Raw genomic sequence first — 27,329 nt, forward strand, 5'->3', positions numbered from 1 at the left:
ACGGTAGTAAAATTCCTTCCCCTACCCTTCCCAAAAACATTTGGCCTTGCTAGAACGTCATGCCTGGCTACACGTTAAAAATCAAACTTCCCTTTCCTAACTCTAGTAACAGAAGGACAGATCCTGGTTCCCTCGGTACAGCATGAATGCGCTGGCGTGCATGCCCAAGGGGGAAGGCAACACGCCCAGAGGGGCCGCGCTGTTACCCTCACTGAGGAAGTGATCATGGCAAACCATTTTACAGTCCACTTTTAAGATGTCAGCTCTCTAGTCCGCCCCCAACCCCAGCCCCCGCCCCATTTCGACTCCACAGCGTTGACAGAACTGGTTTGGAGCAAGCACACCCGGCCTCGTCTACACTAGCCTCTCTTCCCTGAGACTGAAGGCAAAAGAGGAGGGCTGTGTCCCACTGAAACCACAAAGGATATTTAAGGAGGGAGGACGTTTCTTGCTGAGCTAGATTAGCTTTCAATGCCTGTAGGACACAAAAGCACGCCTGTACTGGCTTTTTCAGTTACATCGGCGACCCATACATCCCTGAGCCTTAAGGGGGAAAATACGGTAAAATGCTCTCACAAAGTTCCCCTCTGCAAGGAGAGCAGGTTTGAGAACTTTCACCCAGCCAGGTAGTTTGGGGAACATTCCACACCCCTGAAAACTGGGCATTAAAACCAAAGTGCCTCCTCCAGCAGACACAGTGTGTACTGTCACCACAATGACAAACGACACAACAGCGTAAAGTAGGTCAGGAGAGTCGTTTGACAAGCGCTGTTGTCAAATACTGTTAGACAACTGGACCAGTGTTGCCTTTGGTACCAAACCACAGTTACAAGAGAAGGCGGCATCCAGTCCCCATGGGAGCAGAGAGAGAGTCATCTTAGTTTATAACTGACTGCTTAAAGAAACCCACCAGGTTGCTTTCTGAAGGTATCAAAAAAAAAAAAAGTCAACGACAAAACCTTCCCACCAGCTCCCAGAGAGCAATGGCTCTGTGTGCACACGTCTCCCCCCCTTCCCGCCCGTGCACGTGCGCCCCCTCCCCCCCATTCTGTGTGAGCACACGGAACAAGTACAGCAGCTTCACTCTCGTTACCTTTCCTGTTCATCCCCATCTGGAGGCACTTGAGCAGCCTGCAATACTGGCATCGGTTTCGCTGTTTGCGTGACATGACACAGTTCTTGTCCCGACTGCATCTGTAAACCCGCTTGTTGCAAATGCTCCTTTTGAAAAACCCTTTGCAGCCTTCACAGGAGATGATCCCATAGTGCAGGCCTGTAGCTCGGTCTCCACAGATAAGGCAGGTTCGCTGATCAACCCGGTCATCTGGAAGAGAAACAGCACTAGTTAGAAACTAGCAAGCCTGAAAAAGGACCTGAAACCTCCCTGGCCAGGTCGGATATGTGAGCCCCCCACCCCCTCCCTGCCTTCCTGCCCCGTCTGAAAGAAACCAAGTTAGGTCATCGTAACCTGACGGAGCCTTGAGACGCTCCTGGCATACACGGAACACGAAGGCAGCCCTTCCCATCAGCCAGCTGCTGCAGGATGGGGCTGACGTGTACAGGGGAGAGACAACCCAGCTCAGGCTCAGAAGGGGCCCAATTTCACATGAAATATTCCAGGAGAAGAATTGAGCAGAAGGGTGCAGACACGGAAGGCCTTTTAGCGAGCAAACCGGAAAGGATGAGCACCCACTGCTTACAAAGCAGAGCAGCAGAATGCCCTGGGGTAGCGGCAGCATTACCCTGGAACAGTATGGCCCTATAAGGAAGGGGTGTCTAGTTTCTATACATAAAGCACACGGGATCTCCTGTAAGGAACGGACAGTCTTCCACTGGAGACTCAAGGATCAGAGATGGGAGCGCCCAGCCTGCTTCTTGAAAGCCATCACATCACATCAAACCAGATCACAAGAGAGAAACAGGGCCCAGAGATACACCTGTTTGTTGGCACTCCCCTCCCACGGGCCTCTTACAGATATGTGGCCATTCCCCCAACCCTGCATCTGCAACAGAAAGGACCTAAGTAGTGGCCAAGAGAAATCGCATCATATTTACATCATCGGAATCCAGCCCCAGCATAACCCCACAGTAGAGACACGCTGGCCTCCTAGCCCAGTAAGGCAAAGCAAGGAGTTGACATGCGCAGGGCAGGTTTCAATGCGGTCCCTGCCCAGACCACAGTAATACAAGTGCTAGGCTCCTCATCAGTTTCCAACAGCACAATGGATCATGAGAAATGATTCATCACCAACCAGCTAAATAAAACTGGGGCTTCTCCTTCCACTCGCAGGCCTGAGATCTTCAGTAACATGCTGCACCTGGACTTCCCAGGAGTCCCATTTGCAACCATAAAAAGCATTCATCTCAATGTCGGTGATTTCAGAGAGGATCGAGACCAGGAGTTGCAATACGATCTGGTGATAAAGAGGAATGAATATGGAGGAAGTCTAGGATGCCTTCAAAAGAAACCCTGCGGAAACGCCCCTTTCGCCCAGTGCATTAGTCCAAAGGGGACTGTTGGACCTTCTGGTCAGGCAGCTCCAGCTCCCATGGAGGACCAGCAGCTGCACTGGAGAAGAGCAGAGCTGGGGCGGAAGCAGCCCCACGCCCGGCATAGGGAGAATCCCCAGCTGAGACTACTTTCAGGCCTCACTTGGAGAGGGAGCATCACTAGGGCTCTACCAAAGTCCTGGCTCATTTGGGTCAATTTCACAGTCATAGGACTGTCAATGGCATTTCAGTTGTTTAAATCTGAGATTTCAGGGTTGAACTTGTAGGGGGTGACACGGTTACTGTAGGGAGGGGAGGGGGCAGTACCACCGCCCTTACTTTTGTGCTGCTGCTGGCCGTGGCGCTGCTTTCAGAGCTGGGCAGAGGGACAGCGGTGGCTGCTGGCCAGGCACCCCACTCTGAAGGCAGAGCTGCCACTGGGGATGTAAAGGGTCAACTGGTTACTCGCTAACTGGGTGATGCTTACGGGTAGCCAGTTAACCGGTGACCTGGCTGGGTCGGAGCAGCCCCGCACCTGAAGCAGGCCGGGCTGTGCCAGCCATGCCACACCATGGGCAGGGGGTGCTCCTGCCAAGCCTGGCCCAAGCATCCCTCTGCCCAGTGTGGTCAGGCTGGTGCTGCCCCCCGCCCATGGCACATCTGGAGAAAGGGAGTGGGAGTGAGGACTGGTCAATTTCACCAGGCTAGCGTATAAGCCAGGAAAGTTCCCCACCACAGCAGGACGGTTCCTCCACTTCCACAAGGGCTTGTCAAATTGACGTTTGGATTCTGGAAAGTAACTGTCCAAATCAGGTCACAGATGCAACCTCCCTGAATTCCACACGCAGAATCACAGCGCTGTTTCCACCACCGCACGCCAGTGTCACAATGAAACGGCACAGCGTCCAGGGCCCCATGTCACGCGCTTCTTTTAACTTCCTTAGCTCAAGAACAGAGTTGAGATCCCAGGTCGGAGTGACTTTTCCTTACTAATGTGGTACATGGATAGCGTGTTCCTTCAGAGCCAGCCTCGTCTTTCCCATTTGAGCTTGGTTTTCAGTGAACCATTCCACTCCATATCTGGTATGAACAGTAAGAACGTGCCACCTCAGAGGAAAATGCAAATACCTGTCCAAAGTTTGGAGGACAGCACCAGTTTATAAGAGATAAGTCCTGGGAATGATAGCAAGAGGATTTCAAATTCTCATGCAGACCCAAGGCACAACACTGGGGAGAATTAGCATGTCAATTTCATACCGTGCTGTGTCTGTCTTATCCTACAGCTAGCACAGTATCGCAGAGAGGGGGAGAAAGTAACACCACCAGGGCAGCAGCACTTGGGGGCAGAGAGGCACATCGATCGAGCACAGAGAGCATGCAAACAGCAGCGCTCGTCACTGTGCACAGGGCAACCAGTGTATGCAGAACCATGCCTGGGGTGGAGGCTTCTATGCCCAGGTTTCCATACAGCAGAGATAAATCAGTGTGAATTAGTTGGAGGTGTTTGGCAGAAGCCAAATTGGCCTTTTACCTGGAAAGCTTTGCTCTAGGTCAAATGATATGATCAGAGAGTGAAAGCAGAGAAAATGTGGCCAATCGAGACACAATCTCCCTGCTACACAAACACGAATGGTTGTAGCATGTGTTTGGGGCAGGCAGGTGTGAGACAAGGCCAGAAAGAGATGCTTATGTCTCCGTTTTCCCCTGGGAGTATCAGCAAAAGCTTTGGTGTGCGACTGACACACACGAACACGAATTCCAATGAACATTATACAAATGATACGGTTAATACAACGACTGGGCTTTTGCTATTCCCCCTTTGCAAAACGTAATGAGAGGCGTTTGGATGAAACCAATGTAAATTGTACTTCTCCCAGCAAGAAGAGCTGTCATATTCAATTTGGAATCTGCAGACGGTAATATTCCCATGGAGACAGAATAGGGCTGATGTGCGGCTTGGGAAGGCTCGCAGTAGGCACGTAGTAATTTTCATAGACAGAGATGTCAAACTGAAAGGGAAATAAAGTAAATGATGGTTGAAGCAACTGACTTTGTTAACCCAGATCTAGTCTCATTATCTCGTATCTATACCGTTCGACCTAAATCTTGCTTCACATTAGAAGTCGGTTGTACTTAAAATAATTGTCAACATGTACCTAAAGCCTTTTTCTGCAGAAGTTCCCTACCAGGTCCAAACATGTTTTAATTCTTGTCACTCCATGCTAATCACACACATGTTCTTCCACCACTATGAGTTTTCTCTTAGGATGCACAAAACTGAATTTAAAACACAGATGCTAGTCAAGTGTGTTCGAGGGGGAAGTAGAGGTAACAGAGTGTGTTTCAACTGTTGTTGCTGTTTTCAAATTCTAATTTAACCACACCGACTTTGACTGAGCAAGTGTAAACCCTTCAGAGAAACATCCTCTTTTACCGTAACCACAGACAGACAGTTTTCAGCGACGTGCTAAGCTCCTGAAATTAAAAACTAAAAGGGGGGTAGCTCTACTGGATCTGGAAACAGAAGCAAGTGAAATTGCGGTTTCTAAATAGTGTTTGCAGGGAGTGAAGAAACAGATTTGCCATCTTGGACCTAAAGCAAACAAGCATGTTTCAGTGACCTCACTCCCACCTCAGGACGAACAACTTCAAGAGTGAAAAGTACAAGGACACGTGCGCACGCACTCTCTCGCTCTGAGTTAGCCACGGCCTATCATGACCAGGTGCATTTTTAAATGTCCCCCCCAGGAACACATTGCCATGCAGCAGGGGGTTAGTTCCTTCCGTTTCTCCTCGCCAAGCAGCTTAGCACTGCGGACACCAGCCCCTAACGCTCACTTCCATACAGAGTCCATCAACGTCCAGAACAAAGTGGATACTGCCTGTCCCTCCTGTGCCAAATGCAGATCACTAAGGAACAGAGGGTCCACGTGAAAAAACCAAAAACAAATATCAATGCAATTCCCAGTGTCTCCACGACCCCTTGCTGCTACTTCAGTCAAATGAGCGTTCTCAGTCCCCCGTCTTTCTGGTTCCCTTTCGGGGTTTACATATTGCAAGAAAACCTTTGCTCTCTAAGCCACCTCAATTTTAGTAAGTGAATGGAAAAACCAATGTAGCTACTTTCTGAGCTTCTTCCTCGCACTTCTGGGTGTTTGGCTGAGTCGGACGGCCCCTTTGCTGCAATCCCAGGAGAAAGGTGTGGTATAGTAAAAGCTCTGCTATCCAGCACTCAGTTAGGCAGCATTTCAAATAGGGACGTGAGCTTGTACCTGTGGACACAGTTAACTGATCAGCCAGGGCTCACCAGTTAACATGCCTGGTTACAGGCAGCCCTCTGCACACACCACCCAAGGTGCTGCCTCTGCATCAGAGGCAGCAATGCGCCAAAGGGAGAGGGGAGCTGGTACACCTGTAACCCCCCCCCCACGTAAAGGTTTACCTAAATAAACTCATTTTAACATCCCCAGTTTCAGATGTCTCCCAGTCAATGTTCCCTCCAAGATTTTCCAACCACAAGCAGAGTGAGCTTTGGCTTGTGCAACAATATTGAGGTCACGTGCGCTGATTGGATGTGCACCGCTGTGGCACCCAATTTATTAACGCACGTTCCCAGCTGCCAGAACAGACCCTCCCCTTTCCCCACCATACAGCATGTCCCGTTCCCAGCCGCCGGAAGAGAAACCCACACCCTCCCCTGGCCATGCGGCAGGTCCTGTTCCCAGCCACTGGAGCAGACACCCCCCGATGTAGCAGGTCCCGTTCCTGGCTGCCAGAGCAGACACACCCCCCTCTGCCACGTGGCAGGTCCCACTCCCAGCCCCAGCCACCAGAACAGACCCCGGTCCCCCACCATGTGGAATTCCCTGGCCACCGGAGCAGGCCTTCCCAGCCCCCGCCACAGCGGGTCCCGGCCACAGCGGCTCCCTCACTGCGCCGTCTCAGCTGGCCCTGCCCGCCGGAGCAGCTGCCTGCCATGTGGCTCTCCAGAGGAGGTGGGTGGGAGCAGAAACTTTTGTGTGCGGCCGCACAGGCGCGCCCCTTAGCGGGAACTGTGCTCCCAATACAAAATCCTCAGTCTAGTAATGGGATTCGTTTCCTGCCCAGCACATTTCTGCCATTGCACGTTCTGCTCTCTGCTTTCGTGCGAGAGCCAGAAGACATCAGCGAGCTGAAGCCAGGGGTTAATTCACAAAAGCAGCATCCAGGGTGTGTCAAGAGTCGTTGCAGATTTCGCCCAGTCTCTGCGCCTCCGACATTGGCAACGATCGATGCGGATACCGACCCGAAACACGGCGGGATCCGGACGTGATCCCCAGCTCACACACTCAATCCAGTTCGGTCTAGTTTTAGCGTGAACGTATTGGGAGTGATCTGCATGTGCGTGATGCGCTGCCCGTCGTGATAGGTCGTATGAGGAGACCCACTGCGGTGTGGAAAACTGTCCGTGTGCTCCAAGAAACCAGCCGCTCTGCAGGGCAGAGCACCGGCTGGATCGGCAGGGGCGGCTTTATCCTTGGTTCCTCTTACCGCGCTCTCGCTCTGCGCACATTGGCATTCCACTGGCAAAGCACAACTCTCAGTTAAGCAGAGTATCTGACTGACACCCCCATTCCTGCAGCAAGCCGGGAACAGGTGAACCGGGGACCTGACAGGCTTGCTGGGCCCCTGGGAAAGGGGGTGGGGGCCACGGCCTCCCGCAAGAGCTACGCTGCCACAGGAGCATCAGTGGCAGCCTCAGGCCAGCTGCCCCCGACGTGCCTCTCTCCTCCCCCCACTTCAGCAGGCCTAAACGTACATGAGTAGCCAACATCCCGGAGCACTAAATGCTGCTCCAGTCTAACCTCAGACCTTCCTGGCTTGCAAAGCAACCGTCGTCTGAGTATGTTGGGGGAGGGGGAGGTGAATCATCCACGACCTAGCCCAGTTTGGCGCCCGTAAATCCCCCCATGCAGCTTCCAGCTGGTGTCATTCAGCGTCTCCAGTAGGGACAGAATTAGCAACTGGCTCTGGGTAGTTTTGACCAAGTTTGATCTTTGCACGACTCCAGCCACTCGTGTCACTGGATCTAGCTCACGCCTCTCCTTCCATCTTCCAAAGGCCTGGGTGTGCTCCCCGGCCCCCCACAGTATCCCCGCCCCCCGCCGTGGGCCTGGATTCTTTGTATTCCGAATGCTCAGGGCTACAGTATCAGGGGGCTATACCGAAGGTCCTGCTGAAAGCTGCTTGTTTGATTTAGCTTCCTTTCCATCACAAATTCCCAGGCCAGAAGGGACCATTTTGATCATCTAGTCCGGGGTGTGCAAAATACAGCCCGCAGGCCGGATCAGGCCCAGCAAGCTACTGGATCCAGCCCGCGGCAGCCCGTCACACAAACCTGCAAAGACGCGGTTTTGGGGACGTGGGATCACAAGGATTTTTCTTCCGCGCTCGTGGTTTTGGTTCTTGGATATGTTCTTCCTATAGCAGCCATGGGAAATGCACCAATCGCCCTCTCCGTGGGGTCCTGGCTCCACGTACACACCATCTTCTGACCAAGCACAAGCCCTAGGTCAGCACGGAACCTCGGTCACCAAGAGCACTGTGGGCAGCATCGCAGACCTCCAACCTCCCTCTTTTACAACGCTCAACTCGGAGAACGGAGGGTTTGGGAACCTTCAGCGCAGAGCCCTGCAGCCTCAGCAAGTGACGAACTGTCCCCGCCGCCCAAGAGTGCACCGAACTCACGCTGAATGAGGGGAAGACCCAGGGCTGATCACAATAGGTTCATTCAGTGGCTCGACGTTCCTAAAACAACAACTTTTCAGGAGATACAACAGAATTGTGAGCAAGTGCTTCATAGCGCGGGGCGAGTCTGGCAGGCGCCAAGACTTCAGCAGGAAGAGCGGGGAGCCACAGAACAGAGCCCTCAGAGCAGAGAGGGGACCGGAATAGCTAAGCTGTTGCTTTCAAATGAGGCTGTTTCTTCAGCCGACTTTTTTTATTTGGAGTAGTTCAATTTTTATAAACACATAACTAACCCTGTCAAAAAGACAAAGGCAGGCACGGCTTGCTGGGGCACCAATTACTTCATCATGCAGTAAGGAAAAATATACTGCCCAGCTCTAATAAAAAGGAATGAACCCCACTCCTGGGAAACGCAGATAAATCTCTATTTTCCATCAAGGAAGCAGGCAGCTACTATGAGAAATATAAAAGGGAGCGGTTGGGTTTGATGTGCAGTGAACAGCAGACTCGACCATAGCTACTGGGATGTGATTTGTAATGCAGAGTCTTGGGAATCTTTAGTTGCATCAGAACAACACCCCCCCCACCTCCAAAAAACCCCTGCTTGTATTAAGTGTCTGCCAACAACGTGTTCCGCTTTAGTGGCTTTTTGTAATTTACCCAGTCGCTCTATTACACCCTGTTTTCCAGGATTTACTCTCAGATTAAACCGGAGTGTACCAGCTCCCTCCTGTCCTCTGGCATCCACGCGGCTTTGATCTGTTCTCCACGGGCAGCCTGCGTCTTGCCGTGGGGATTTGCAAACCATGCCCCTCAGCCTGGGAATCGGATTCTTTTTATTCTGAACCAACCGCGCGACGGTATCACTGTTGTGACTTCAGGTGCCACTTAAACGCTGCTGCTTTGATTAGCTTTTTACAAATGCTGCCTGGACAGCAACTCCCTTTGAACATGAACGCTGAGCACACAGCCCCCAGAATGTGTCACCCTGCTTCCCAGGGAGCGGCGAGGCAGAGGGGGTGGTCTGACCACTCCTGCCAAAGAAGAGCCCAGGAGCAGCAGTGGTGATGATCGGGTACTGGACAGGGACCTTCCCGTGGTTTCGGGAACCCGAGGGGCCAGATGTTGGGGTGCAGGTTAACTGCGCAGAGCAGAGGGCAGGGCTAGTGCACACACGTGCTTTAAAAACAAACTCTTTGCTGTCTTCTGATCATGCTGCTGCTCGTGCAGGGCCAGGCCCCCGGCATGAGGGATGTAAAATCCTGTTTGACCAGTTAAATGCTGGGTTTGCTTCAATGGGGGCACCTAAATTCCCCCCCCCCATGTGGCGCGGTGTGGGGCAGGGTGTGGGCTAGCGGCTAAGCGAGTAGTTCTGTACCCGCGCGACGTCTCTGCTGCTGTGGAACAGAGTCCCCGGGGCGGGGTCGGCAGCCAGTGCACCCCAGGCCCCACTCCCAGGGAGCCCCGGCCAGCTCGAGACGGAGGCAGCAGCATGGGGTGGCAGGCAGGAGCCGGTTAAACACCAGATCCCCCTGCAGACGGGCTACGTGCTGCCCCGCTCTATCAGAGCCGGCAGCGCGGGGTGGCAGCAGCCCCATCCACAGGAGCCCGAGCTCCCTGCTGGGGGTGGGGAGTGGGGAAGGCTGCCGCAAAGGAGCCTCTGTCCATGGCAGCCCGGGCTTCCCACTTCCCAGGCTTGCCTCTGTCCATGGGGAGCTCGGGCCCAGTGTGGACAGAAGCTGTTTTGCAGCAGCCTCCCGCGTTTAACCTGCTCGCCTCCCCCCGCCCCGCCCCGCCCCGCGCTACAGAGGCAGCGGAGGTGGGGAGGGGGAGGAATACGAGTAGTTGACGAGATAACCCTCGGCTTCCTGGTTAATAGTATAGCCGACTACTCGTTGACATCCCTAGAGTAGAGGTATTCGCTCCTGGCTCCCCTTCCTCCAGCTACAAGCACTGACCAAGAGCTCAGGGGATCCGGCCCTTGGGAGGTAGATGTTGCTGAAGATGAGACAGGAAGACAACTAGAGTCCCTGACCTCGTTTGGATGCAGGCAGGCAGTTTGGTGTCCAAACTGGCCGGTTTTTGGAGACACTGACGGCAAGTGTCCCAGTCAACACCCGCTAACTCTCTCCACACACAGGCAAAGCAATACTCCGCCTGTTGCTACCCCCGCACAGCTGGGATCACTGCATGCATTTGCATCCCCGAGGGAAAGCGGCGAGGCCATGTACACAGCGCCCATGGCGATGATCTGACTGACCCAGGAACACACATGGGCTACCATGGTGTGCCATCCTCCCCACGTTTCAGAACAGCCCATCAGTCCCAGAGGCTAAGGCTGTTGTACAAAAGTGGAGCCTGCTTGAAGGTATTTCTGTTTGATCAGTCCCTTAATGCTGTTTATGTGCACTGGGAGTGAGCAACAGGGAAGGGGTCACTCGATTGCCTGGCATTGGGCACTGTCGGCAGACAGGACACCGGGCTAGACAGATCTTTGGCCTGACCCCATGTGACCATGCTTACTGTCATGCTGGGGTTAAATCAGGTACACACGCTTTTTGAGGAGGGGAAAGGGGTTGTGGCTAATGTGACCAACTCTAGGCCTCAAGAGCTGGGAGAGGCCCTTATAAAAGGTCAGAGATCAACCCTAGAGTTCAGTACACAGGCTCATGCTTTGTGATTTGAAGCCAAACGAACTCTAGATCTCCGGAGTCGCTGAAGTAGATCCTTTGCGTCCATGTAAGACAAGAGCAGAGTGTCGCAGGCCCCGTTTCACACCACCCACAGCATCCTTGTGAAAGTTACTGGCTGTGCCTGCAAACAGAACCATTTTGGGTGGCAAGGGACACGCGTCTAGCTAGTCCTGTGGGCACGGACTGAAATCACAGCAGCACTCATAGGTACCAAGAGCAACTAGATCACAGCACGACAACATCTAGGATCAGAAGTCACATCGGTTTCCAGTTACACCGGAAGAGAAAAAACCTGAAGCAACTGAACTCATTTCTGGGTGCTCTGTTGGCAGTTCTAGCACAAATGGCAAGTCGCCATCGCTGGCGCGCTCGCTTTTAGAAACAAGTCACTGCTGCACTCCAGACATGTCTCCTTTGCCAGGATTTTACCGCAACGGTTACAAATCTCTAAAAAGAGAGGGGTAAATAAGGAACCACCGACACCTTTCACAGCAACGGGGTCTCGTTATCACCCCAACCCAGCAGTCCCATTTCACAAGACAGACAACGTTAGCCAGGCTCTCCAAGATGGCTGCTGAAGGAATGCTGGTGCAGATCCCGGCCGCACTGCTAATCCAAGCACCTGGCTACAGAGACGCTACTAACCATCACGGTCTCATGAATTGCACCATCTCCACTTGAGTTGTCTGATCCAGTGTTTCTCACCTTTTTTTTTTAAAGCACCCCTTTTAAAATATATGTATCCCTCTTTTAAAACAAAATTATAAGTATCCTCAGTACCTACAGTTTTCAGACAATTTTTTTCCTACTATTGCAACACATTTGTTTAAACAACATAATCGTAGGCGGGCGGGCGACGAAATTTTTGGGTACAAAAAGTACAAAAATAACAAAGTGCTGTAAAACTTAAAACAAAAATTCAGTTTTCTCCAAATTTCTGTTGTGTTCACGTATCTCTCCCCCCCCCCCCCCGACTTCGAGTACCCCTAAGGGTACTGTACCACTGGTTGAGAAACACTGGCCTGATCAACAAGGGAGGGGGATTAACACTGGCTAGACAAGGACCCTCCATCCGGGGCGGGGGTAGCTCAACCGTTGCTTACTCCACCCCACCCCCAGCATCACCCCCATAAAGCATGAGCTGATGGTGAGATCCCCTGGTCCCATCTGCAGTGGTCCGCAGGGAGAAAGCCACTAGGCATGTGGTGTTGCTCCAAGCCAAGCTGCAGACACAATCAAGGAGCTATAAAACCATCGGGCAGTGCACATTGTGAGAGGCAGGAGCCACAAAGTAACACCCCTCTGGCAAACTCGAACACCGCTATATGGTGCCCCAATTTGTAGCATTTTCATAAGAGATTACAGTAGGCTTGTTAGGCTCGCTCCTCACACAGGCTGCAAACAAATGACTGAGGATTTAAATGGGGGCTCATTTCCAGTTTCAGCTTTTTTGTGGCTGCCATTGAAAGAACGGGGCTGTCACCTAGTGAGTGAAGGAAGTGGAGATGATTGAAGCAACCAAGAATCAGGATCCTTCCTGAGGAATAAACCTTCCAGGGTGGAAATGGATAGCGGTGAGACGGGGTGAGAGAGCACATTGCCACAGTAACCTCAGTATGCACGTGCCCGATTGCATTCGCTGGTTAGTAATGAGTTACATTTCCAGAACAGAATCCCGCATGTGCACAGTGCATGCAGCAGCTCCCGAGTAATCCAGGCTGCAGAAACCTAGAGAGGAACACCAGCGGTCTGAACGGAACTATCACTGTGACACCAAACGGAGAGTTTAAAAGCTAATCAAATACCTGTGATGGCTTTAAAAGTCCCGCAGGAATTTTGACTGGCCTCTAGACAATCCACTGAGGCCCGTGGGTTTGCCGGTTCCTGACCTTTGTTATTTTTCATCCTAATTAATGCAAGATTCTTGTATAAGTGAACGTCGGGATGCCCATGGTAGAGGTAGCAATGACCTTTACATTTACCTTGCGTTTTCAATTATGGGACTGCTTCAAACTGAACAGGTAATTTCAGAACACATAAAAGGTTAGCCTAAATTTGAAAGGAAATACCAGGCTCTTCTCTTGATTCTGTTAGTGCTTACACACATTAAGAGTCTCTCCGTTTCATAAAGCTGTGTGCCGTATAGTGTTGATTTACAAAACCAAAGTTAATCTTCGTTTTACATTTTTATTTGGGGGAGGAGAGAAATTGGGAAGCATTTTTCTGTTCCATTTTCTTCAAGTGTTTTATGTCCAACCAACTCATATGGGATGCTCTAGCTTTGTTCTCCCGGGCTATTGTAGCAGCTGCTAAGTCAAACAGTTGCTGCTACAACAAAAGCACTCACAAAAATCTCAACCTCATCTTGAACCCTGAAGATTTTTATGGCTACTCCCTCACTAAACCCTCCCCCTACACCACATTAAAGGATTCATTGTTTTCAGAGGTCACGGTAGGTTTCATACCAAATTTTAAAACATTAAAAATGCTACAGGAATATTATGATGCTTTACATAGGTGCCACATAAGACAGTGTGAGAAAGCAGAAGAAACTTAAACTTGCTTCGCTTTTTATAGTGCAAAGAGTAACTGAAGAAGTTCACATGCGTAAGGAAAACATACAACATATGAATGGGATTATCAAAATGTGGGGATTTTAGTAAGTCACATGTTCACCTGTAAACAAGTGCACTTTGTTCTATTATCACTTATGACCTGTTATTATTCACAACATGAATACAAGCTACATATGGGCTACAAAGAATATGGATGGCTGTTTTTTGTTTTCCCAACATATTGTCAGTACCACAGCATTCCAGGGGAAAAACATGGATGCTATTATTGAAAACCATCATCATATTTGTTATTTTTAATCTAACCAGTATTAGATATTTACTTCTGAGTTACAAAACCCTCTCAACTCACTATAAAGGATTTAGCTTGGAAATTAAAAACTGGAGTCCACATAACTGCCTTATATTATCAGTGACAAATAGTGCTTCACAGTATGGCAGGCACAAAAACCTGATCTCAGAGCAAGAGAAAGAACTGACCCTCCTCCCTAACTATCTAAAACGAGAAAGTGACAGAATAAAGCATTTTACTGGAATGAAAAAGAGGGAAAATATGCCAAGTGACCAGTTTCAAGTCATCTAGTTTATAAAGTACATTTTACTAGGAATCCAATTTTTTAACTAAGGGTATCTTTACAAGTTACAGACATCACACACCTTAAAGTCACAATTTATAAATAGATTAGCACATTTTAAACTATATATTATTTTCTCTACTTCTAGTTAAACTCATCACAAAATAGCACACCCTCAAGTATTTGTTTAACTGTTTAAATTTCAAGAGCCAATAACAGCTGTTTGGGGGAGAGATCTCACACATGTGTTACTTAAATCTTAACTAAATCTTGCTCCCTTCACACCACCAGTGATGTCAAACACCAACGAGGCCTCAAGGAGAGGGTCCCCCCCCCCCTTTCTTCTCATGCTCGCCTTCACAAATACCTCATTTGGGCTCAAAGCAATTCCATTTTACAGTCAAACATTAGTATCAAGAGAAAGGTATTCTTAGTAAACACAACATTTCTGGGATTAGAATAATTCCCTTCCATAACTGGATTTTTGCATTGCTCAAATAAGATTACAAAGCTTTAATTACGCTCCAAAATAAAGAAGTTTGCTTAAGGGGGGGTTTATTTAAATGGAAAATCAATAAACACGTAGCTTTTTTTCTGAAATAACATTTTTTGCTCTTTCCGAGAAAGGCTCAGTATGTGAAGAATGCATCTAGCTTAGAAGGGTGCACAATGGACCGAGGTCTGTCTCTTATACCCTGTTATTGATCTTTACAGATGCTGGAGATTCCCAACCCCCATTCCTAAGGCTAGCTTAAGAAATAAGACTTCCTGCCTAGCGACTGACAGGGCTGAAAGACCAGATTGTGTTGCTCTATGGATCAGGCCTGCCATAGTGAAAGCCTGAATAGAATTAACCCTCTGTGAACTAAAACAAAAACATTTGTATGCCCAGCTGTGATAGAGGTTAATTTAACTGGACAGGGCCCCTAAAGTCTTTAAAGGGAGAGAAAGAAAGAGAAAGAGAAAGAGAAAGAGAAAGAGAGAGTTTACAATCTAATACTCTGTACTGTAAAAAAAGTCTCTTACAAAAATAGACATTTTAGTCTTATTTCAGAGGCATTGGTTGGAATATTTAAAGAACAAAAGAAAAATGCCATTTCTCTGTCCTGCAACTACATATTCGTTCTGTACATTTTCTACACTTATTAGAAATCACTCAAACCAATAATGAGCTCATGTTACAGTGCCCTTATTTCCTGAGAGGAAAATTCCACCTTCTGATCATACAGCATAAAGGGGAGGACAAAGGAGTCTCTGCTGCCTTTTTTCCAATACAGTGCAGGTAGGGTAGCTGATACAAAACCAACAAATTCCTCTTCAAAAGCCCAGTGATTGTTCAGCATCAGCAGGTCAAACAGCAATCTACAAAATGCAATTTCTTGAGCTGGAGCTCATTGATTGTCTTACCCATGCACACAAATAGGAAAGCCACTGCTCTTTGATCAGACCTAACAAATACACCAAATAAGCACGTGCCAGGCATTACTAGCAAGCTCTGCAAGTTCTAAACAACTGTACACAACTCACCCGCACAGCGAAAAGAAGCGAGCAGGAATGAGAACACTGCTCCAAAGTGTGATCCACAAGAATTCTACAGGCCTTCAGTGAGTCACAGCACCTCTCTCAAAGTTAAAAGGCACATTTAACATTTATTTGCTATAAATGAAAATGGAACACTGATCAGAGCCAAATGTTTTACCAAGAGCTTTGAACAAATGCTAGCCTCTAGAATTCTCATGCAGTGTGCCAACACATGTGCTTCACGCTGACTGCGGAGCTGTATTTCGCAGATGTTATAATAGCCACAACATTCAAAGCAACATAAAACAATTACACTGTTGAGGGTTCCCCCCACCTCCCCCCACACCATCAGGATTTATTATCTGGGCAATTTCTCAGTACTGATGAAGTCATTCAACTTTTTTCTTGAACACTCAGCTGCAATTCAACACAAGGTTATGTTTTGGACTAAAATTTGACAGTCTATGTTTCTTTAGATTTAGAAATTCTGAAACCAGGAAAAAAACAGCAAAGGATCATGGGAAATATTTCTTATGAATCTAGTCGGTTACCCAAAGGTGTAATTTGCAAGAGTGATAAAGAATTAAAAGGTGAAAAGACTTAAAAAACAGGGGAACTTAAGCCACAACCGTTTTTAAAAACCAGATACACTACTCTAATATGCAGTAGGATTTCTTAAAATAAGACTGAAACTATTTCAAGGGAATAATCTGTGGAGGCTCTGGCAGTATTTTTAAGCATAGAAAAAGCTGTAAAATATCTGAACTAGTATTAGCCCCAGGAGAGATGAAACTCTTATCAAGAGTCCACATGACCCTGATACTATCAATAATTAACAATACTAAATAAAGCTTTTCCAGATGGTCAAATGGATTAGGAAATTTAAAACAAACAAATTAAGTCACAAATAGAATACATTTTAAAAAATTAAATAATCTGCTTCGATTAAGCATTTAAGATTGGTATGTAAATCACAGGAGCATTCGATCTACACTTTAACGTGTGGGGCTTTTTTTAAAGTAATGAAAACTCTGCAACCAACCGCAGTAGCTGTCTTCAAACTGCACACAAAAAGCAGTTGCCTGCTCTTGCTAACTCTCCTCCCCTTGAGGCTACTGTTTGCTATAAACCTTCATAGTATTTTCCCAACACTGAGATAATGCTCCCAAAGTTATAAACCAACTCCTTTACCTTCCCATGTATCCATTTCATGCTTCTCCAAGTTTGCTGGGGAGTTCTGTAGCAGCCATGAAGAAATATATTACTAAACAGTCATCAGCCTGATGTTGAAACCTCACGATCCTTATTGCCAATTTCTCTCTAAGCTTTCGATACAACAGTCATCCTCACAGGTCAGTTTACAAGCTGGTCATGTGATTAGAAAGTTCAAGCCCTAAGGTCACAACTTGCATGGGCTCCGTTTATTACCAAAGGTTATCTAAGTGGAACTGATAGCCTTATTTTCTTCAGTTAACAATGCTGTCTCTCACATCTCTCTGAAAACTGGTAGGGTAACATTAGCTCAAAACAGCCCTTTGCCCTGACATCTTGGAGATGTAACATGCAAACTGATATTTAATTAAAAAGCCATCATTAAGTGACATGATCATTCCAAACCATTTCTCATCTGCACAGAAGCATTCGATTTTATTCCCTGTAACCTGACAGACCCAGGCCTAAAAGCCTCTTGCGTTTAGCAAGAAAAGAGACTCTCCCTGAAATCGTTCCATCTGTTATTGTGAAGTGACAATAGCAAGTCTTTCCAAGAGAAAAATGGAAAACTATGTAGCTGTTGGCCTGAAGGCTATTTAATGATGAACGGATCAGTCCTTGAAAGCTCCAAAGAACCAGGATAAAACACTCAGGCCTCTAGAAAATACTCCGAACAGAAGAGGATGTTCCAAAGCCAGTTAGTAAAATACGCTAGAAACCTCAGTCCACTGAAAAGCACAATCCCAGCTTCCTGCACGACCTTCCGCGCACCATGGGTCTGGCTTCATCCACACCCTGTCCCGCCCCAGAGAAGCATGCCCCTGCCTTCCTGCATTGCAGCCACGTCCACACTGTGAGGCAGAGCAGCCCACCTGCCTGCCACTGCACAGGAGACAGCCAGGCAGCTTTATGCTAATGGCTGTGATGTCATAGGTCAGAGCCTTAACAAGAACGGGAAATCCAGAAGTGCTTCCGAAAGCCCAGCCCCACATCCAGTTCCGATCGTCTCCGGGTTAGGGAGCCCCCTTTCCCTCCCACGAGCCGGGCCTTCTTTCTGGAGAAGCCAAAACATGGCACCTCCTGACACAGTGCATGCCAGCGGGACCCTCGCTACGCTAGGAGTGGGACAGGGATTTAGCACAAGGTGGCCATGTGATTGGATGGCAAATATTTGCTAAGCCTCATCACTGGTGACTTCCCCTGACCAATGGGGCCAGGAGCTCCAGCTCCAGCTCCTCTTACAGGACAGGCTCTGCTCGGCAGCTCCGACACAAAACAGCAGCGCGTGGAAGGGAAGGGAAGGCTGCAAACCCAGCCGAACAACCTCGGCCAGAGCCGCCCAGTGAGCACACAGTGAATCCATCCAGGAGCTCGTTGTGTAAAGGCTACAGCAGGGATCGGATGCTGAATGGGGGGAACATGAGAAGTGCAAAAACTGCAGAACCAAAGGAGCTTGAAAATGTGTCTGTCTGTTCTCTTTCTGTGGAGCCAGGCAAGATATCAGAACAATATCCATTCACAAAGCGCTTTGCCTCATGTATTATTCTTTGTGAAGTCGCTATGAAACGTGGATTATTTGGTGAGCTGTCAGGAGGCACCTTTGAGAACCTTCAGGGTTTCAAAGCTTCAGGGCAGGGTCTAAAATACCTTTTCCTGCTCTGATAATTATTGGTAGGCTTAAGAAATTGTCTTTTTAATGTATGCCTTCCCAGCAGGAAAAACAGACTGATACCTCGTGGGAAAAAACAACCTTCCCTTAACTTGAAATAACAAATGACACAATTATGATCTTGTTTATCTTTTAACTTACTTATTTTTCCTTTGCCATTTCTCTATCCGTACAAACAAACACACTTTATTCCTAATCTGCACCTACTACCTTTAAAAGACAGATTTATGTTTATAGTATTGAAATCAGGGATGATCTAGACCAGTGGTCCCCAACCTTTCGTGGCTGCTGGGCGCCCAGGGGCAGGCCGGCACTGCACATGTGCCACGCGCCCAGGGCCAGCACCGCGCATGTGCTGCGCGCCGGGGGAGGGAGGAAACAGCCCAGATGTTTCGACAGGTTCACATAAATGCCCTGGCGGGCGCCGGTTGGGGACCACTGATCTAGACAGTACTGGGTCATGCCATGAGTGCAGGGGACTGGACTCGACTCGATGACCTCCTCAAGGTCCCTTCCAGGTCTAGTGCTCTGTGATTCTATGCAGCCACTTCTGTGATGGAGCAAATTAGTTAACCAGCAAACAGCATACTGTACAAAACTGATAGGAGAAGGTTTGGCAAAGGACTCTAGAGTGAATCCTGATATGCAGAAGAAACCTGCTGGAGGTTTGAGATCTCCTCTTAAGGAACCTCCAGAGGTCATCAAGTCCAGTCCCCTGGACTCATGGCAGGACCAAGCACTGTCTAAATCATCCCTGACAGGTGTCTGTCTAACCTGCTCTTAAGTATCTCCAGTGATGGAGATTCCACAACCCCCCCGGGCAATTCATTCCAGTGTTTAAGCACCCTGAGAGTTAGGAAGTTTTTGTTTGTGGCAGGGAAACAGGAAGAGCCAGGAATGGGATTGTCTTCTGTGACATGGAAAGGGAGGGGGCAGAGAGGAAGGTCACAATGCTCACAGTGGCCACTGGGGGCAGCGAGTGCAGGGGACAGCTACACTGCAGAGGGACTACGGGGAGTAGCCACACCACCAGGAGAGTGGCCAGGTGGGGACAGGGCTCTACCATCTTGCCAACCACCACATTAGGGATGTTAAAAAGTGGGTAATTAGGTACATGTGAAACGACTGAAAATGTCAGCAGTTACATGCACCTGTAGTGTGGGGTGGGGCGCGGCAGTGCTTGCCAGGCATCAGCTTTTAAACTGGCTCCTGGCACGTACCAGCTCCCGCCTGTTGGCCACACCTCTGTGTGTGGTGTGGGTGGCAGCAGGCTCCACAGGAGCCAGCTTATGTATCAGAGGGGGCACGTGGGTTGGCAGCCAGCTCTTGGGAGTGGGTAACCATTCACAGTAACAGACAAGCTCAGGCTTATCAATTAACCATAGGTATATCTCCATAGCTATCTATCTCAGAACTGGAAGGGACCATGAGAGGTCATTGAGTCCAGTCCCCTGCCCTCATGGCAGGACCAAGCACCATCCCTGACAGATTTGCCCCAGATCCCTAAATGGCCCCCTCAAGGATTGAACTCACAACTCTAGGTTTAGGAGGCCAATGCTCAAACCACTGAGCTATCCCCCCACGTGAGCGGTTATCCAGTTATATCCCTACACCAGAACAGACAAGTAGCCCTTCTACCCCAAACCCTATCCCCACCTGCCAGCACTTGACTACAGCGCCAGCCCAGGGAGCTGAGGGGGAGGGGAGAGCAAAGGCTCCTGCCGGCTGGGATGGGGAGAGAAAGCCCTGCTGACCCCCCATTCTAAGCCCTTCCTCACCCCCCAACCCTCACTCTCACACTCTCCCCAGCCCCCTGCTCGGAGGCCCTCCTCGACCTCCTCATCTGACTCCTGCACCCCTCACGCTGCCAGCCCCCTGCCATGAAGGACTTGGGCAACGCTGGGGAAGTCTTCACGTTTCTTAATACGGCAGCAGCAGTCACGTATAGAGTGAGAGTTACACGAGACTTCCCCGGCATAACAGGATTGAAATATTTTGAAATTTTTAAAAAGTAAAATATGAGAATTTCAGAACTGCACCTCCAAGAGACTCAGCATCTTGGAAATTCTGTTTGAGAAATGTATAAAGGTTTGGTTTTGTGAGTGGGGATACAGGTATCTATGGACCTTTTTGCAGATGCAGATACCTTTCTGAATACTGGTAGGGTGTAGCAAGCGTGCCGTCAACACAATCCAATGGGCTACTTCTGAAATGGAGGGTTTTGTACTTTCCAAACCCTTGTAAACACTGCTCACATACTAAACTGCAAGGTATTCTGAAGAATGAAACGTCAGATTCACAGCACTCACAGTAGCGCATTGAGTCATGGCACTGACTACTACGAGGGTCCTTGCCCGTTGGGGCTAGGTGAGTGTTTACTCCAAGGGCTCTTCCTGCGGCAGTGCAATTTGACTTAAGGCAACACCCTCTCAATCTAACTACTAAAGTTTTGTGGAGTTTCATTTCCTGGTGCTGGTTGGTCCACTATATGATATTATTTGAATGAAGTTTGTAGTGGCTTGGATTGTAAAAAAACCCCAAGGTTAAAAAGCAAAGATTGGACTGAATAAGCACTGGATTCTATGCCGAGAGCTCCGAACACAGAAGCCTACCGAGGTATGGAATTGCAGAGTCGGGCAGTTCTCAGAGAATGCGTAACACCTCTTTGAGAACTACCCCGGTCTCTTTTGTAAAAGAAGCTTCAGGGGGTAGCTGAGTTAGTCTGTTACAGAACAACAACAACAAATGGTCTGGTAGCACTTTACAGACTAACAAAACATGTCGATGGGATCATGAGCTTTGTGGGCACAGCCCACTTCTTCAGATGACTGGAGTTATGAGTTTAGGATGTGCACACCCAAAACAAATAGGAGAGGGGAAGGGGGCGTGGAAAGGAGGGGGAAATCCCATCCCCCTTCCTTTTTCTGCCCTCCCCTATTTATTTTGGGTGTGCTCACCCTAAACTCATAACTCCAGTCATCTGAAGAAGTGGGCTGTGCCCACGAAACTCATGATCCCATCTACATGTTTTGTTAGTCTGTAAAGTGCCACCAGACCATTAGTTGTTTTTGTAAAAGTGTACTTAAAACGGTTAGCTGTTTGTCTGATGTCAAATAACCCACTCAAACTACCATGAAACGCTTATACCTATTAAAAGGGGTAAGAGCAGCCACGTGCAATATCCATTTTTATACTTTCTTATTTAATTTTTTTAATCCGTCCCCAATCGTGAAAACAAGCGATTAAAAAAAACAAACAGCTCCCCCATTTTCGGATGGTAGCCCCACTGAACAGGTCTAAATCCTCCCTCTCCAATCAATTCATAACCCTTCACAGCACTAATGAAGATTGGCTCATTTCCATAACAATGGGACACACGATTGCGCCGCCTGGATCCGAGGTACAAACACCTTTGTGGATTACAACACTAAGGACACTTGAATGTTTAAAGCAACATAAAATGTGAATCGGTTCCACATAGTTCAATTTGCTTTTTAAAAGCCGGGGGGAAGCATGACCAGAGCCAAGTGGACACTGAAATGCTTGTTTACCGCTACCAAACGCCATGTAAAGGAGTGTCAGGATCTCAACTTTGCTCTTATAACGCTAACACAGACACGTCCACTCACATGGACACATCAAATGCAAGAATGTGAGGGTGGGAAATGCCCACAGCACCTTTCAAACACAGCACGCAACAGCTAGTGAATGCTACACCGTCCAAGTCCAAGTGTGGTCTAAAAGTCTGATCAATTATGTCAACCTGTGGAACTCCTTGCCAGAGGATGTGGTGAAGACTAGGACTTTAACAGGGTTCAAAAAAAGAGGTAGATATATTCATGGAGATTAGGCCCATCAATGGCTATTAGCCAGGATTATAGACTATTTCTGAAATATAATATTCTGTTTCTCCATGCTTTCTAATTAGAGGAAATAATAGAAAACTTAAACAACCCTATAAGGCCATTCTAAAACACATTCTGAAGTCTTTGAGCCAAATCCCTAGCTCTGATTAAATGAAAAAAGCATCTGTTCTGTGCTTGCAATGTCATACAGAGTACTCCACTTTCCCAGCCCAGCAGAGGCATGAAGCAGTCAAGACTGAATTTGAGTTGTGCACTCCACAGATAGGAATGTAAGTGTTTAGTTTTCATAACATGGCTTAATTGGAACAGCTAAATGACCTCTTATAGAATTAATAACACAACAACATTCCATCCTGAACGAGCACATGAAGCACCAATGGCTACAGACACCCACACCCACATCACTTCATCCACACATGAAAGCAGTCACTCCTGGGACACACGGACTAGGGCACAGGACTCGTGCAGAACAATTAGCCAGGAAGCAAAGACTATCTTTTGCATTTGATGCTGCTAGGAGACTGATGGGAATTTTCATTCCATTGCTCAACAGAAAACGGGAAGAATGACTTTGGGGTCTGTTGCATAACTAACCTGAGCACAACCAGACTAATTATATGTGGACTACTGCTGTTGCGGGTATTGTCACTGTTGGTCTATTATTAATTTAGCCCTCGAGACTTCCCCCCAAATTGCCAGCCATGTAAGCAAGCCCAGCAAAGTGGTTAGCATCTATGGCAGAACAGCAGTTACAGCACCTTCAAGGGCTGCCCCTTTAATTCCAGCTTCAATCAAAAGTCAAACCCTGGGAGATAAAGGCTACTGCACTGAGAAATGAGACCTTCAACAAGTCAAAAGGCCAGTCCTGTAACGGCACCAAACCGGAATGCTCAGTCACTCACTCGGCTGCTGGAGAGAATAAAAGGCCTGGGATAGATGCCCACTGAAACAACACTCATTATGAAACGCACACAGCGCGTGGGAGAGGGAAAGGAAACAGCAATTACAGCCATCTGCTGTGCTTACAAGGAAATCCACTTCGGCAGTGGGACAGTAGCTTCATCCCACGAGTAAGTCTCTTGGAAACAATAAATCTGACCCAATCCCAGCAAAAGTTAATTGATCTCACTGGTGCAAACTCAGGACCCCAAAACACTTACTCGGCAGTCTCCCCTCTCCCCTTAAACTGTGTTTTGCAAATATTTGGACAAAACTCAAATGGGAAACCTACATGTAGTCCCCTTACTAAAGGGGACCTCGGACTTACTGGGAGTATCCTTTGTGCTGCAATTTTGCCCTAGAGACTACAACTCCCATGAGCCCTTGGGAAAAAGGGAGGGAAGGGTAGCTCTCCCAGGCATGGAGAGTGTGTGTGAGGAGCCTCCATTTCGGGAGAGAGGAGCCAGGCTGCCGTTGTGTTGCAGCTAGAGCCTGAGACTGAGAGCCAAAAGGGCTTGGATCTAGCAGGCTGCATCAGGGGCTCCTGATTGTCCCTAGAGGGGAGACACTCTGGCTGTGCCCATGGCTGAGGGGGGCCTGTATAAACCTGCACGGGGGAACCGGGAGTAACTGGGCTCTTTGGGAAGGTGCTTCCTGGGACAGACCTCAGAGAATAGGCTGACTCCGGGCCCAAAGGGAGGCCGAGTGACCGGCCCAGTGAACCAGAGCTGCGGGCATTTGGCGGGGCCTGCTCCAGTGGCAGAGGGATTTTGCAGTTGGCTGCTCAGCCTGGACTGACACTCACAGGACCTGCCCGGCGCTGTCTCCACTCCAAATGCAGACCTCCAAGCGCACCCACGTCAGCAAGCGCCTAGGCCTCTGACTCAGGAAGGCACACGCTAGGGTGGGATAGATGGTGGCAGTGCAGAAAACAGACAGATACGTTTCCTTTCTTTCTATGGACTTTTTAATTAATTTTGTTCACTTTTAACCTGTTCAACCCTGTTTAAGTTGTGATAAAGGTGTGTTAATTCTAATGTCATCAGTTAGATATATCTTATTTATAATTGCTGTCTTGGAGGTAGGTCCAGGTTATTACTGGAATCATTTTATTTCTTAGAGGCTCCCAAGGCACACCGTGAGTGTGTAGAGGGCCAGCCAGGTGGAAGCCCTGGGGTATTCAGGATCTCCTTTTACGTTAAAATATCAGGCGCCCAGGCACACGAGTGTGACCTGCTCCCGAGTAACCCAGGGAGGAAAAAGGGGGGTTACATAGAAGAAATTTCAGGGCTTTTTTTTTTTTTAATCTTTTTAGCAACAGATTTGAAACTGATATAAAATGTGATATGAAGTACCCGTTAATCCAGCTAGTACAGTCAGAGCTTTCCACTTACAACCCTTATTACAGGAGAGGAGTCAGCCACAGGAGAAACACTCACTTCAGAGCTTACACGACAGTAATAGAGCAAGAGGAGAGCCAGCTCCTCGATTCGGATTAGCTTGCTAGTGCAGGTGTCTCTGCCAGGGCAGGAGGAAGGTTGTGGAGCAAGAGTGCCCCACCAGGGGTTGAACAGAAGGAGGGGAGCAGGCCCCTGGGGTTCCTGAAGTAGCAGCACAGTTACATGCCTTTCTGCAGAAACCAACGGTGAGATTGATACATGTTCAAGCTACCACAGAGCTGCTAGCTCAGCTGCACGGCCAATAGGCAAGGAGGCGGCGGAACAGAGAGATGAGTCGTTAACATGGGAAGTGAGGACAGGGCAGAGACCTCAGCTCCTCGTGGGACCCAAGAGAACAAGGCAAACAGAGGGATACAGAACCTAGGAACGAAAACAAAAAGAGCAGAGCTCTCCATCAGGCTGATGCCACAGCTCACTCTAAGGCCCAAGTTTCCTTACTGTACGGCTTGGACAAGCCACCTTCCCCCGTGCTCAGCTCAGGAGCCTCTTCTCTGCACGTTGTGAGAACGACTACTGACATCTCCAAGCCTGCAGTGCGATGTAGTCCGCTCTGCACCGTCCTCAGCAGACAGCACTTGTCCACGGAACAGACACGCGTTTCGATCGGTCTGGGTCGCTCCTGGAATACTGGGGTGTTTACAAACACGACACCTGTAGAACAAGGTCTGCTGCATGCGCCTCGTGCCGATGCCACTGCCTAGGGGCACAGCAACCCCACGACATGAATGAGATGCAGACATGGGCCAGGGCACTAGGGGAGCCAGGACAGTGCTTGTCCTTGGCTGGAAAGGACCACGTGTATCAGGAGAGCAGTAAGGGAATACAGGTGGCCCCCGACTTGAGACGCGATCGGTTCCTGGGGAAGTGTCGCAAGTCGGGGGCATCGTAACTCGAACCCTCATTTACGATAGGCGTCTTGCACTGTCGTAAATGCAGGCCGAGGACGTAACTTGGGGGGTTTCGGCCCCTTCTGCACTTACAAAAACGGTTGTAAGTGTGGGGGGTTCACAACTCGGGCGGTTGCATCTCAGGGGTTTCCTGTGTTGCATTTTAACACACAATTAAGAGTTTGTGGGCAGGTCATGAACTTTAAATGCAGCAGGAACGAGGGGTTTTGTGCATTTGACAGGCAGCAAGTCAAGATTGTTACAATTCTACCCCAGTCAGTTTTGTTCTATGCAGGTTGGCATCGGGCCCCAGAATTGACATTTAAAACAGAGATTCAAGGAATTGATGGAGAGCAACAAAGGAAACAGGCCCCAAATATAAACTGCCTGAAAACGGTCTTTAAAAATCCAGCGGCCCTTTCCTTGGCCAAAATACAGGCAGCGCCCTTGTTAAAATCCCGGCTCCTTTGCAGGGGCAGCAATTAGCACCTAATGCCGAGTGCAGGGTGCTAACTGGGCACGGCCACCCATGCAGCAGTAGCATACCACTTGCCACAAAGGCCCGTTTGTGAGCTCACTGGGAATGGAGCCCTCTCTGCATGGACAGAACAGAAGGGCTGAGCAGCCTGCATGTGTGACCTCCAGGGGACATTCCCTGGGACAGATCCACAGTCCCTGCCATATATCTCAGGTGCCATCAGGAGGAGATAAAGGTACAGGCTGTATTAATCTAAAGGTACATGGCTGAGGAGTATAGCATTAGAGATTGACAGACGATCCCTGACTTGGGCTGATCTATAGCACTGGGCCTTCCCAGAGTCAGGGCGAAGAGACCTTGGAAATAAAAACCACTTGCTGGCCAGGAAACATTGTCTGTGATGAACAAAAGCGCATGCGGGAGTGGGCGGAGGAACAGCTACCTCTCTTACAGGTTCATTGGCATGAGACACGCATGCTCTGCTGTGAGTGAATTTCTGGGTAATTGGGATTGAAACGCCTTCTGAATCTGGTGCACACAGAACACCCTGAAATACGTCTTTACCCGGCTCCATTGCCGGAGTCCTGACCACACGAGACTTTTACCATTCAGACAACTCAACAGCAGAGGGCAGCCTCCTACAGACTGACAGGGAGCCCGGCACACGGAAGAATGGATGAGCGTTAATAAGGCTGCTGCCCTGTGGGACTATAATGATGCCTCGTGTAATGAAACAAAACACCGAAGGCAGATGTATATCCTGCAGAATGCAGTCGTAGTCATAATGAATTTAACAAGTGATCAAAACAATGCAGTATCAAACCAGGGAGAGAACGAACATCTCCAGTCAGGAATACTAGTTTGCATGCATGTAGCATCTGTCTGAGAATGAGCAATATGCAATAGAAATAATGAATTAAGCCTCAGCAATGCCAAAGGTAAGAAGCTATTCTAACTCACATTGCACAGACTCAAAAGGTGAACGATTTGTCCAAGTGCACTGAGTGTGGCACAGCCAATACCAAACCTCTCCAGATTTCCAGTCCTCTGCTCCAACTGCGGAGCAGGAACAGCTCCCGGATGCTTCACTTTCATACACGGAATTCTTTTGTTATTTTAAGGATATTTTGTTACGGTGACATGCCTGGGGCAGTCGGATACTGAGAAGCCAGGGGGGAGGGGGGGGGGGAAGAAACACGTCTTCTATACGGAGAAGAACAGACCTGGCGCTTCTTGAGC

General features: G+C 48.8%; 1 protein-coding gene across 5 annotated transcripts in view; it reads right to left on the reverse strand.

The window, feature by feature from the left end:
* Nucleotides 1-27,329, reverse strand: part of NR6A1 (nuclear receptor subfamily 6 group A member 1) — a 180,690-nt gene that overhangs the window by 34,522 nt on the left and 118,839 nt on the right. For 4 of the 5 annotated variants that reach the window (XR_012897202.2, XM_075905678.2, XM_075905677.2 and 1 more), the window contains one exon: nucleotides 1,094-1,324. Coding sequence is in view for 4 of the 5 variants with exons in the window: in XM_075905678.2 (XP_075761793.1) it covers nucleotides 1,094-1,324 (231 nt within the window). In the remaining variant the exon portion in view is untranslated. Of the gene's footprint in view, nucleotides 1-1,093; nucleotides 1,325-16,770; nucleotides 17,143-27,329 lie in introns of those variants that run through there. The other variant, XM_075905679.2, reaches the window with a different exon arrangement.

This window comes from Pelodiscus sinensis, chromosome 23 (assembly GCF_052426305.1).
Source record: "Pelodiscus sinensis isolate ZL-2025 chromosome 23, ASM5242630v1, whole genome shotgun sequence".
NCBI classification, from domain to species: Eukaryota; Metazoa; Chordata; order Testudines; family Trionychidae; genus Pelodiscus; species Pelodiscus sinensis.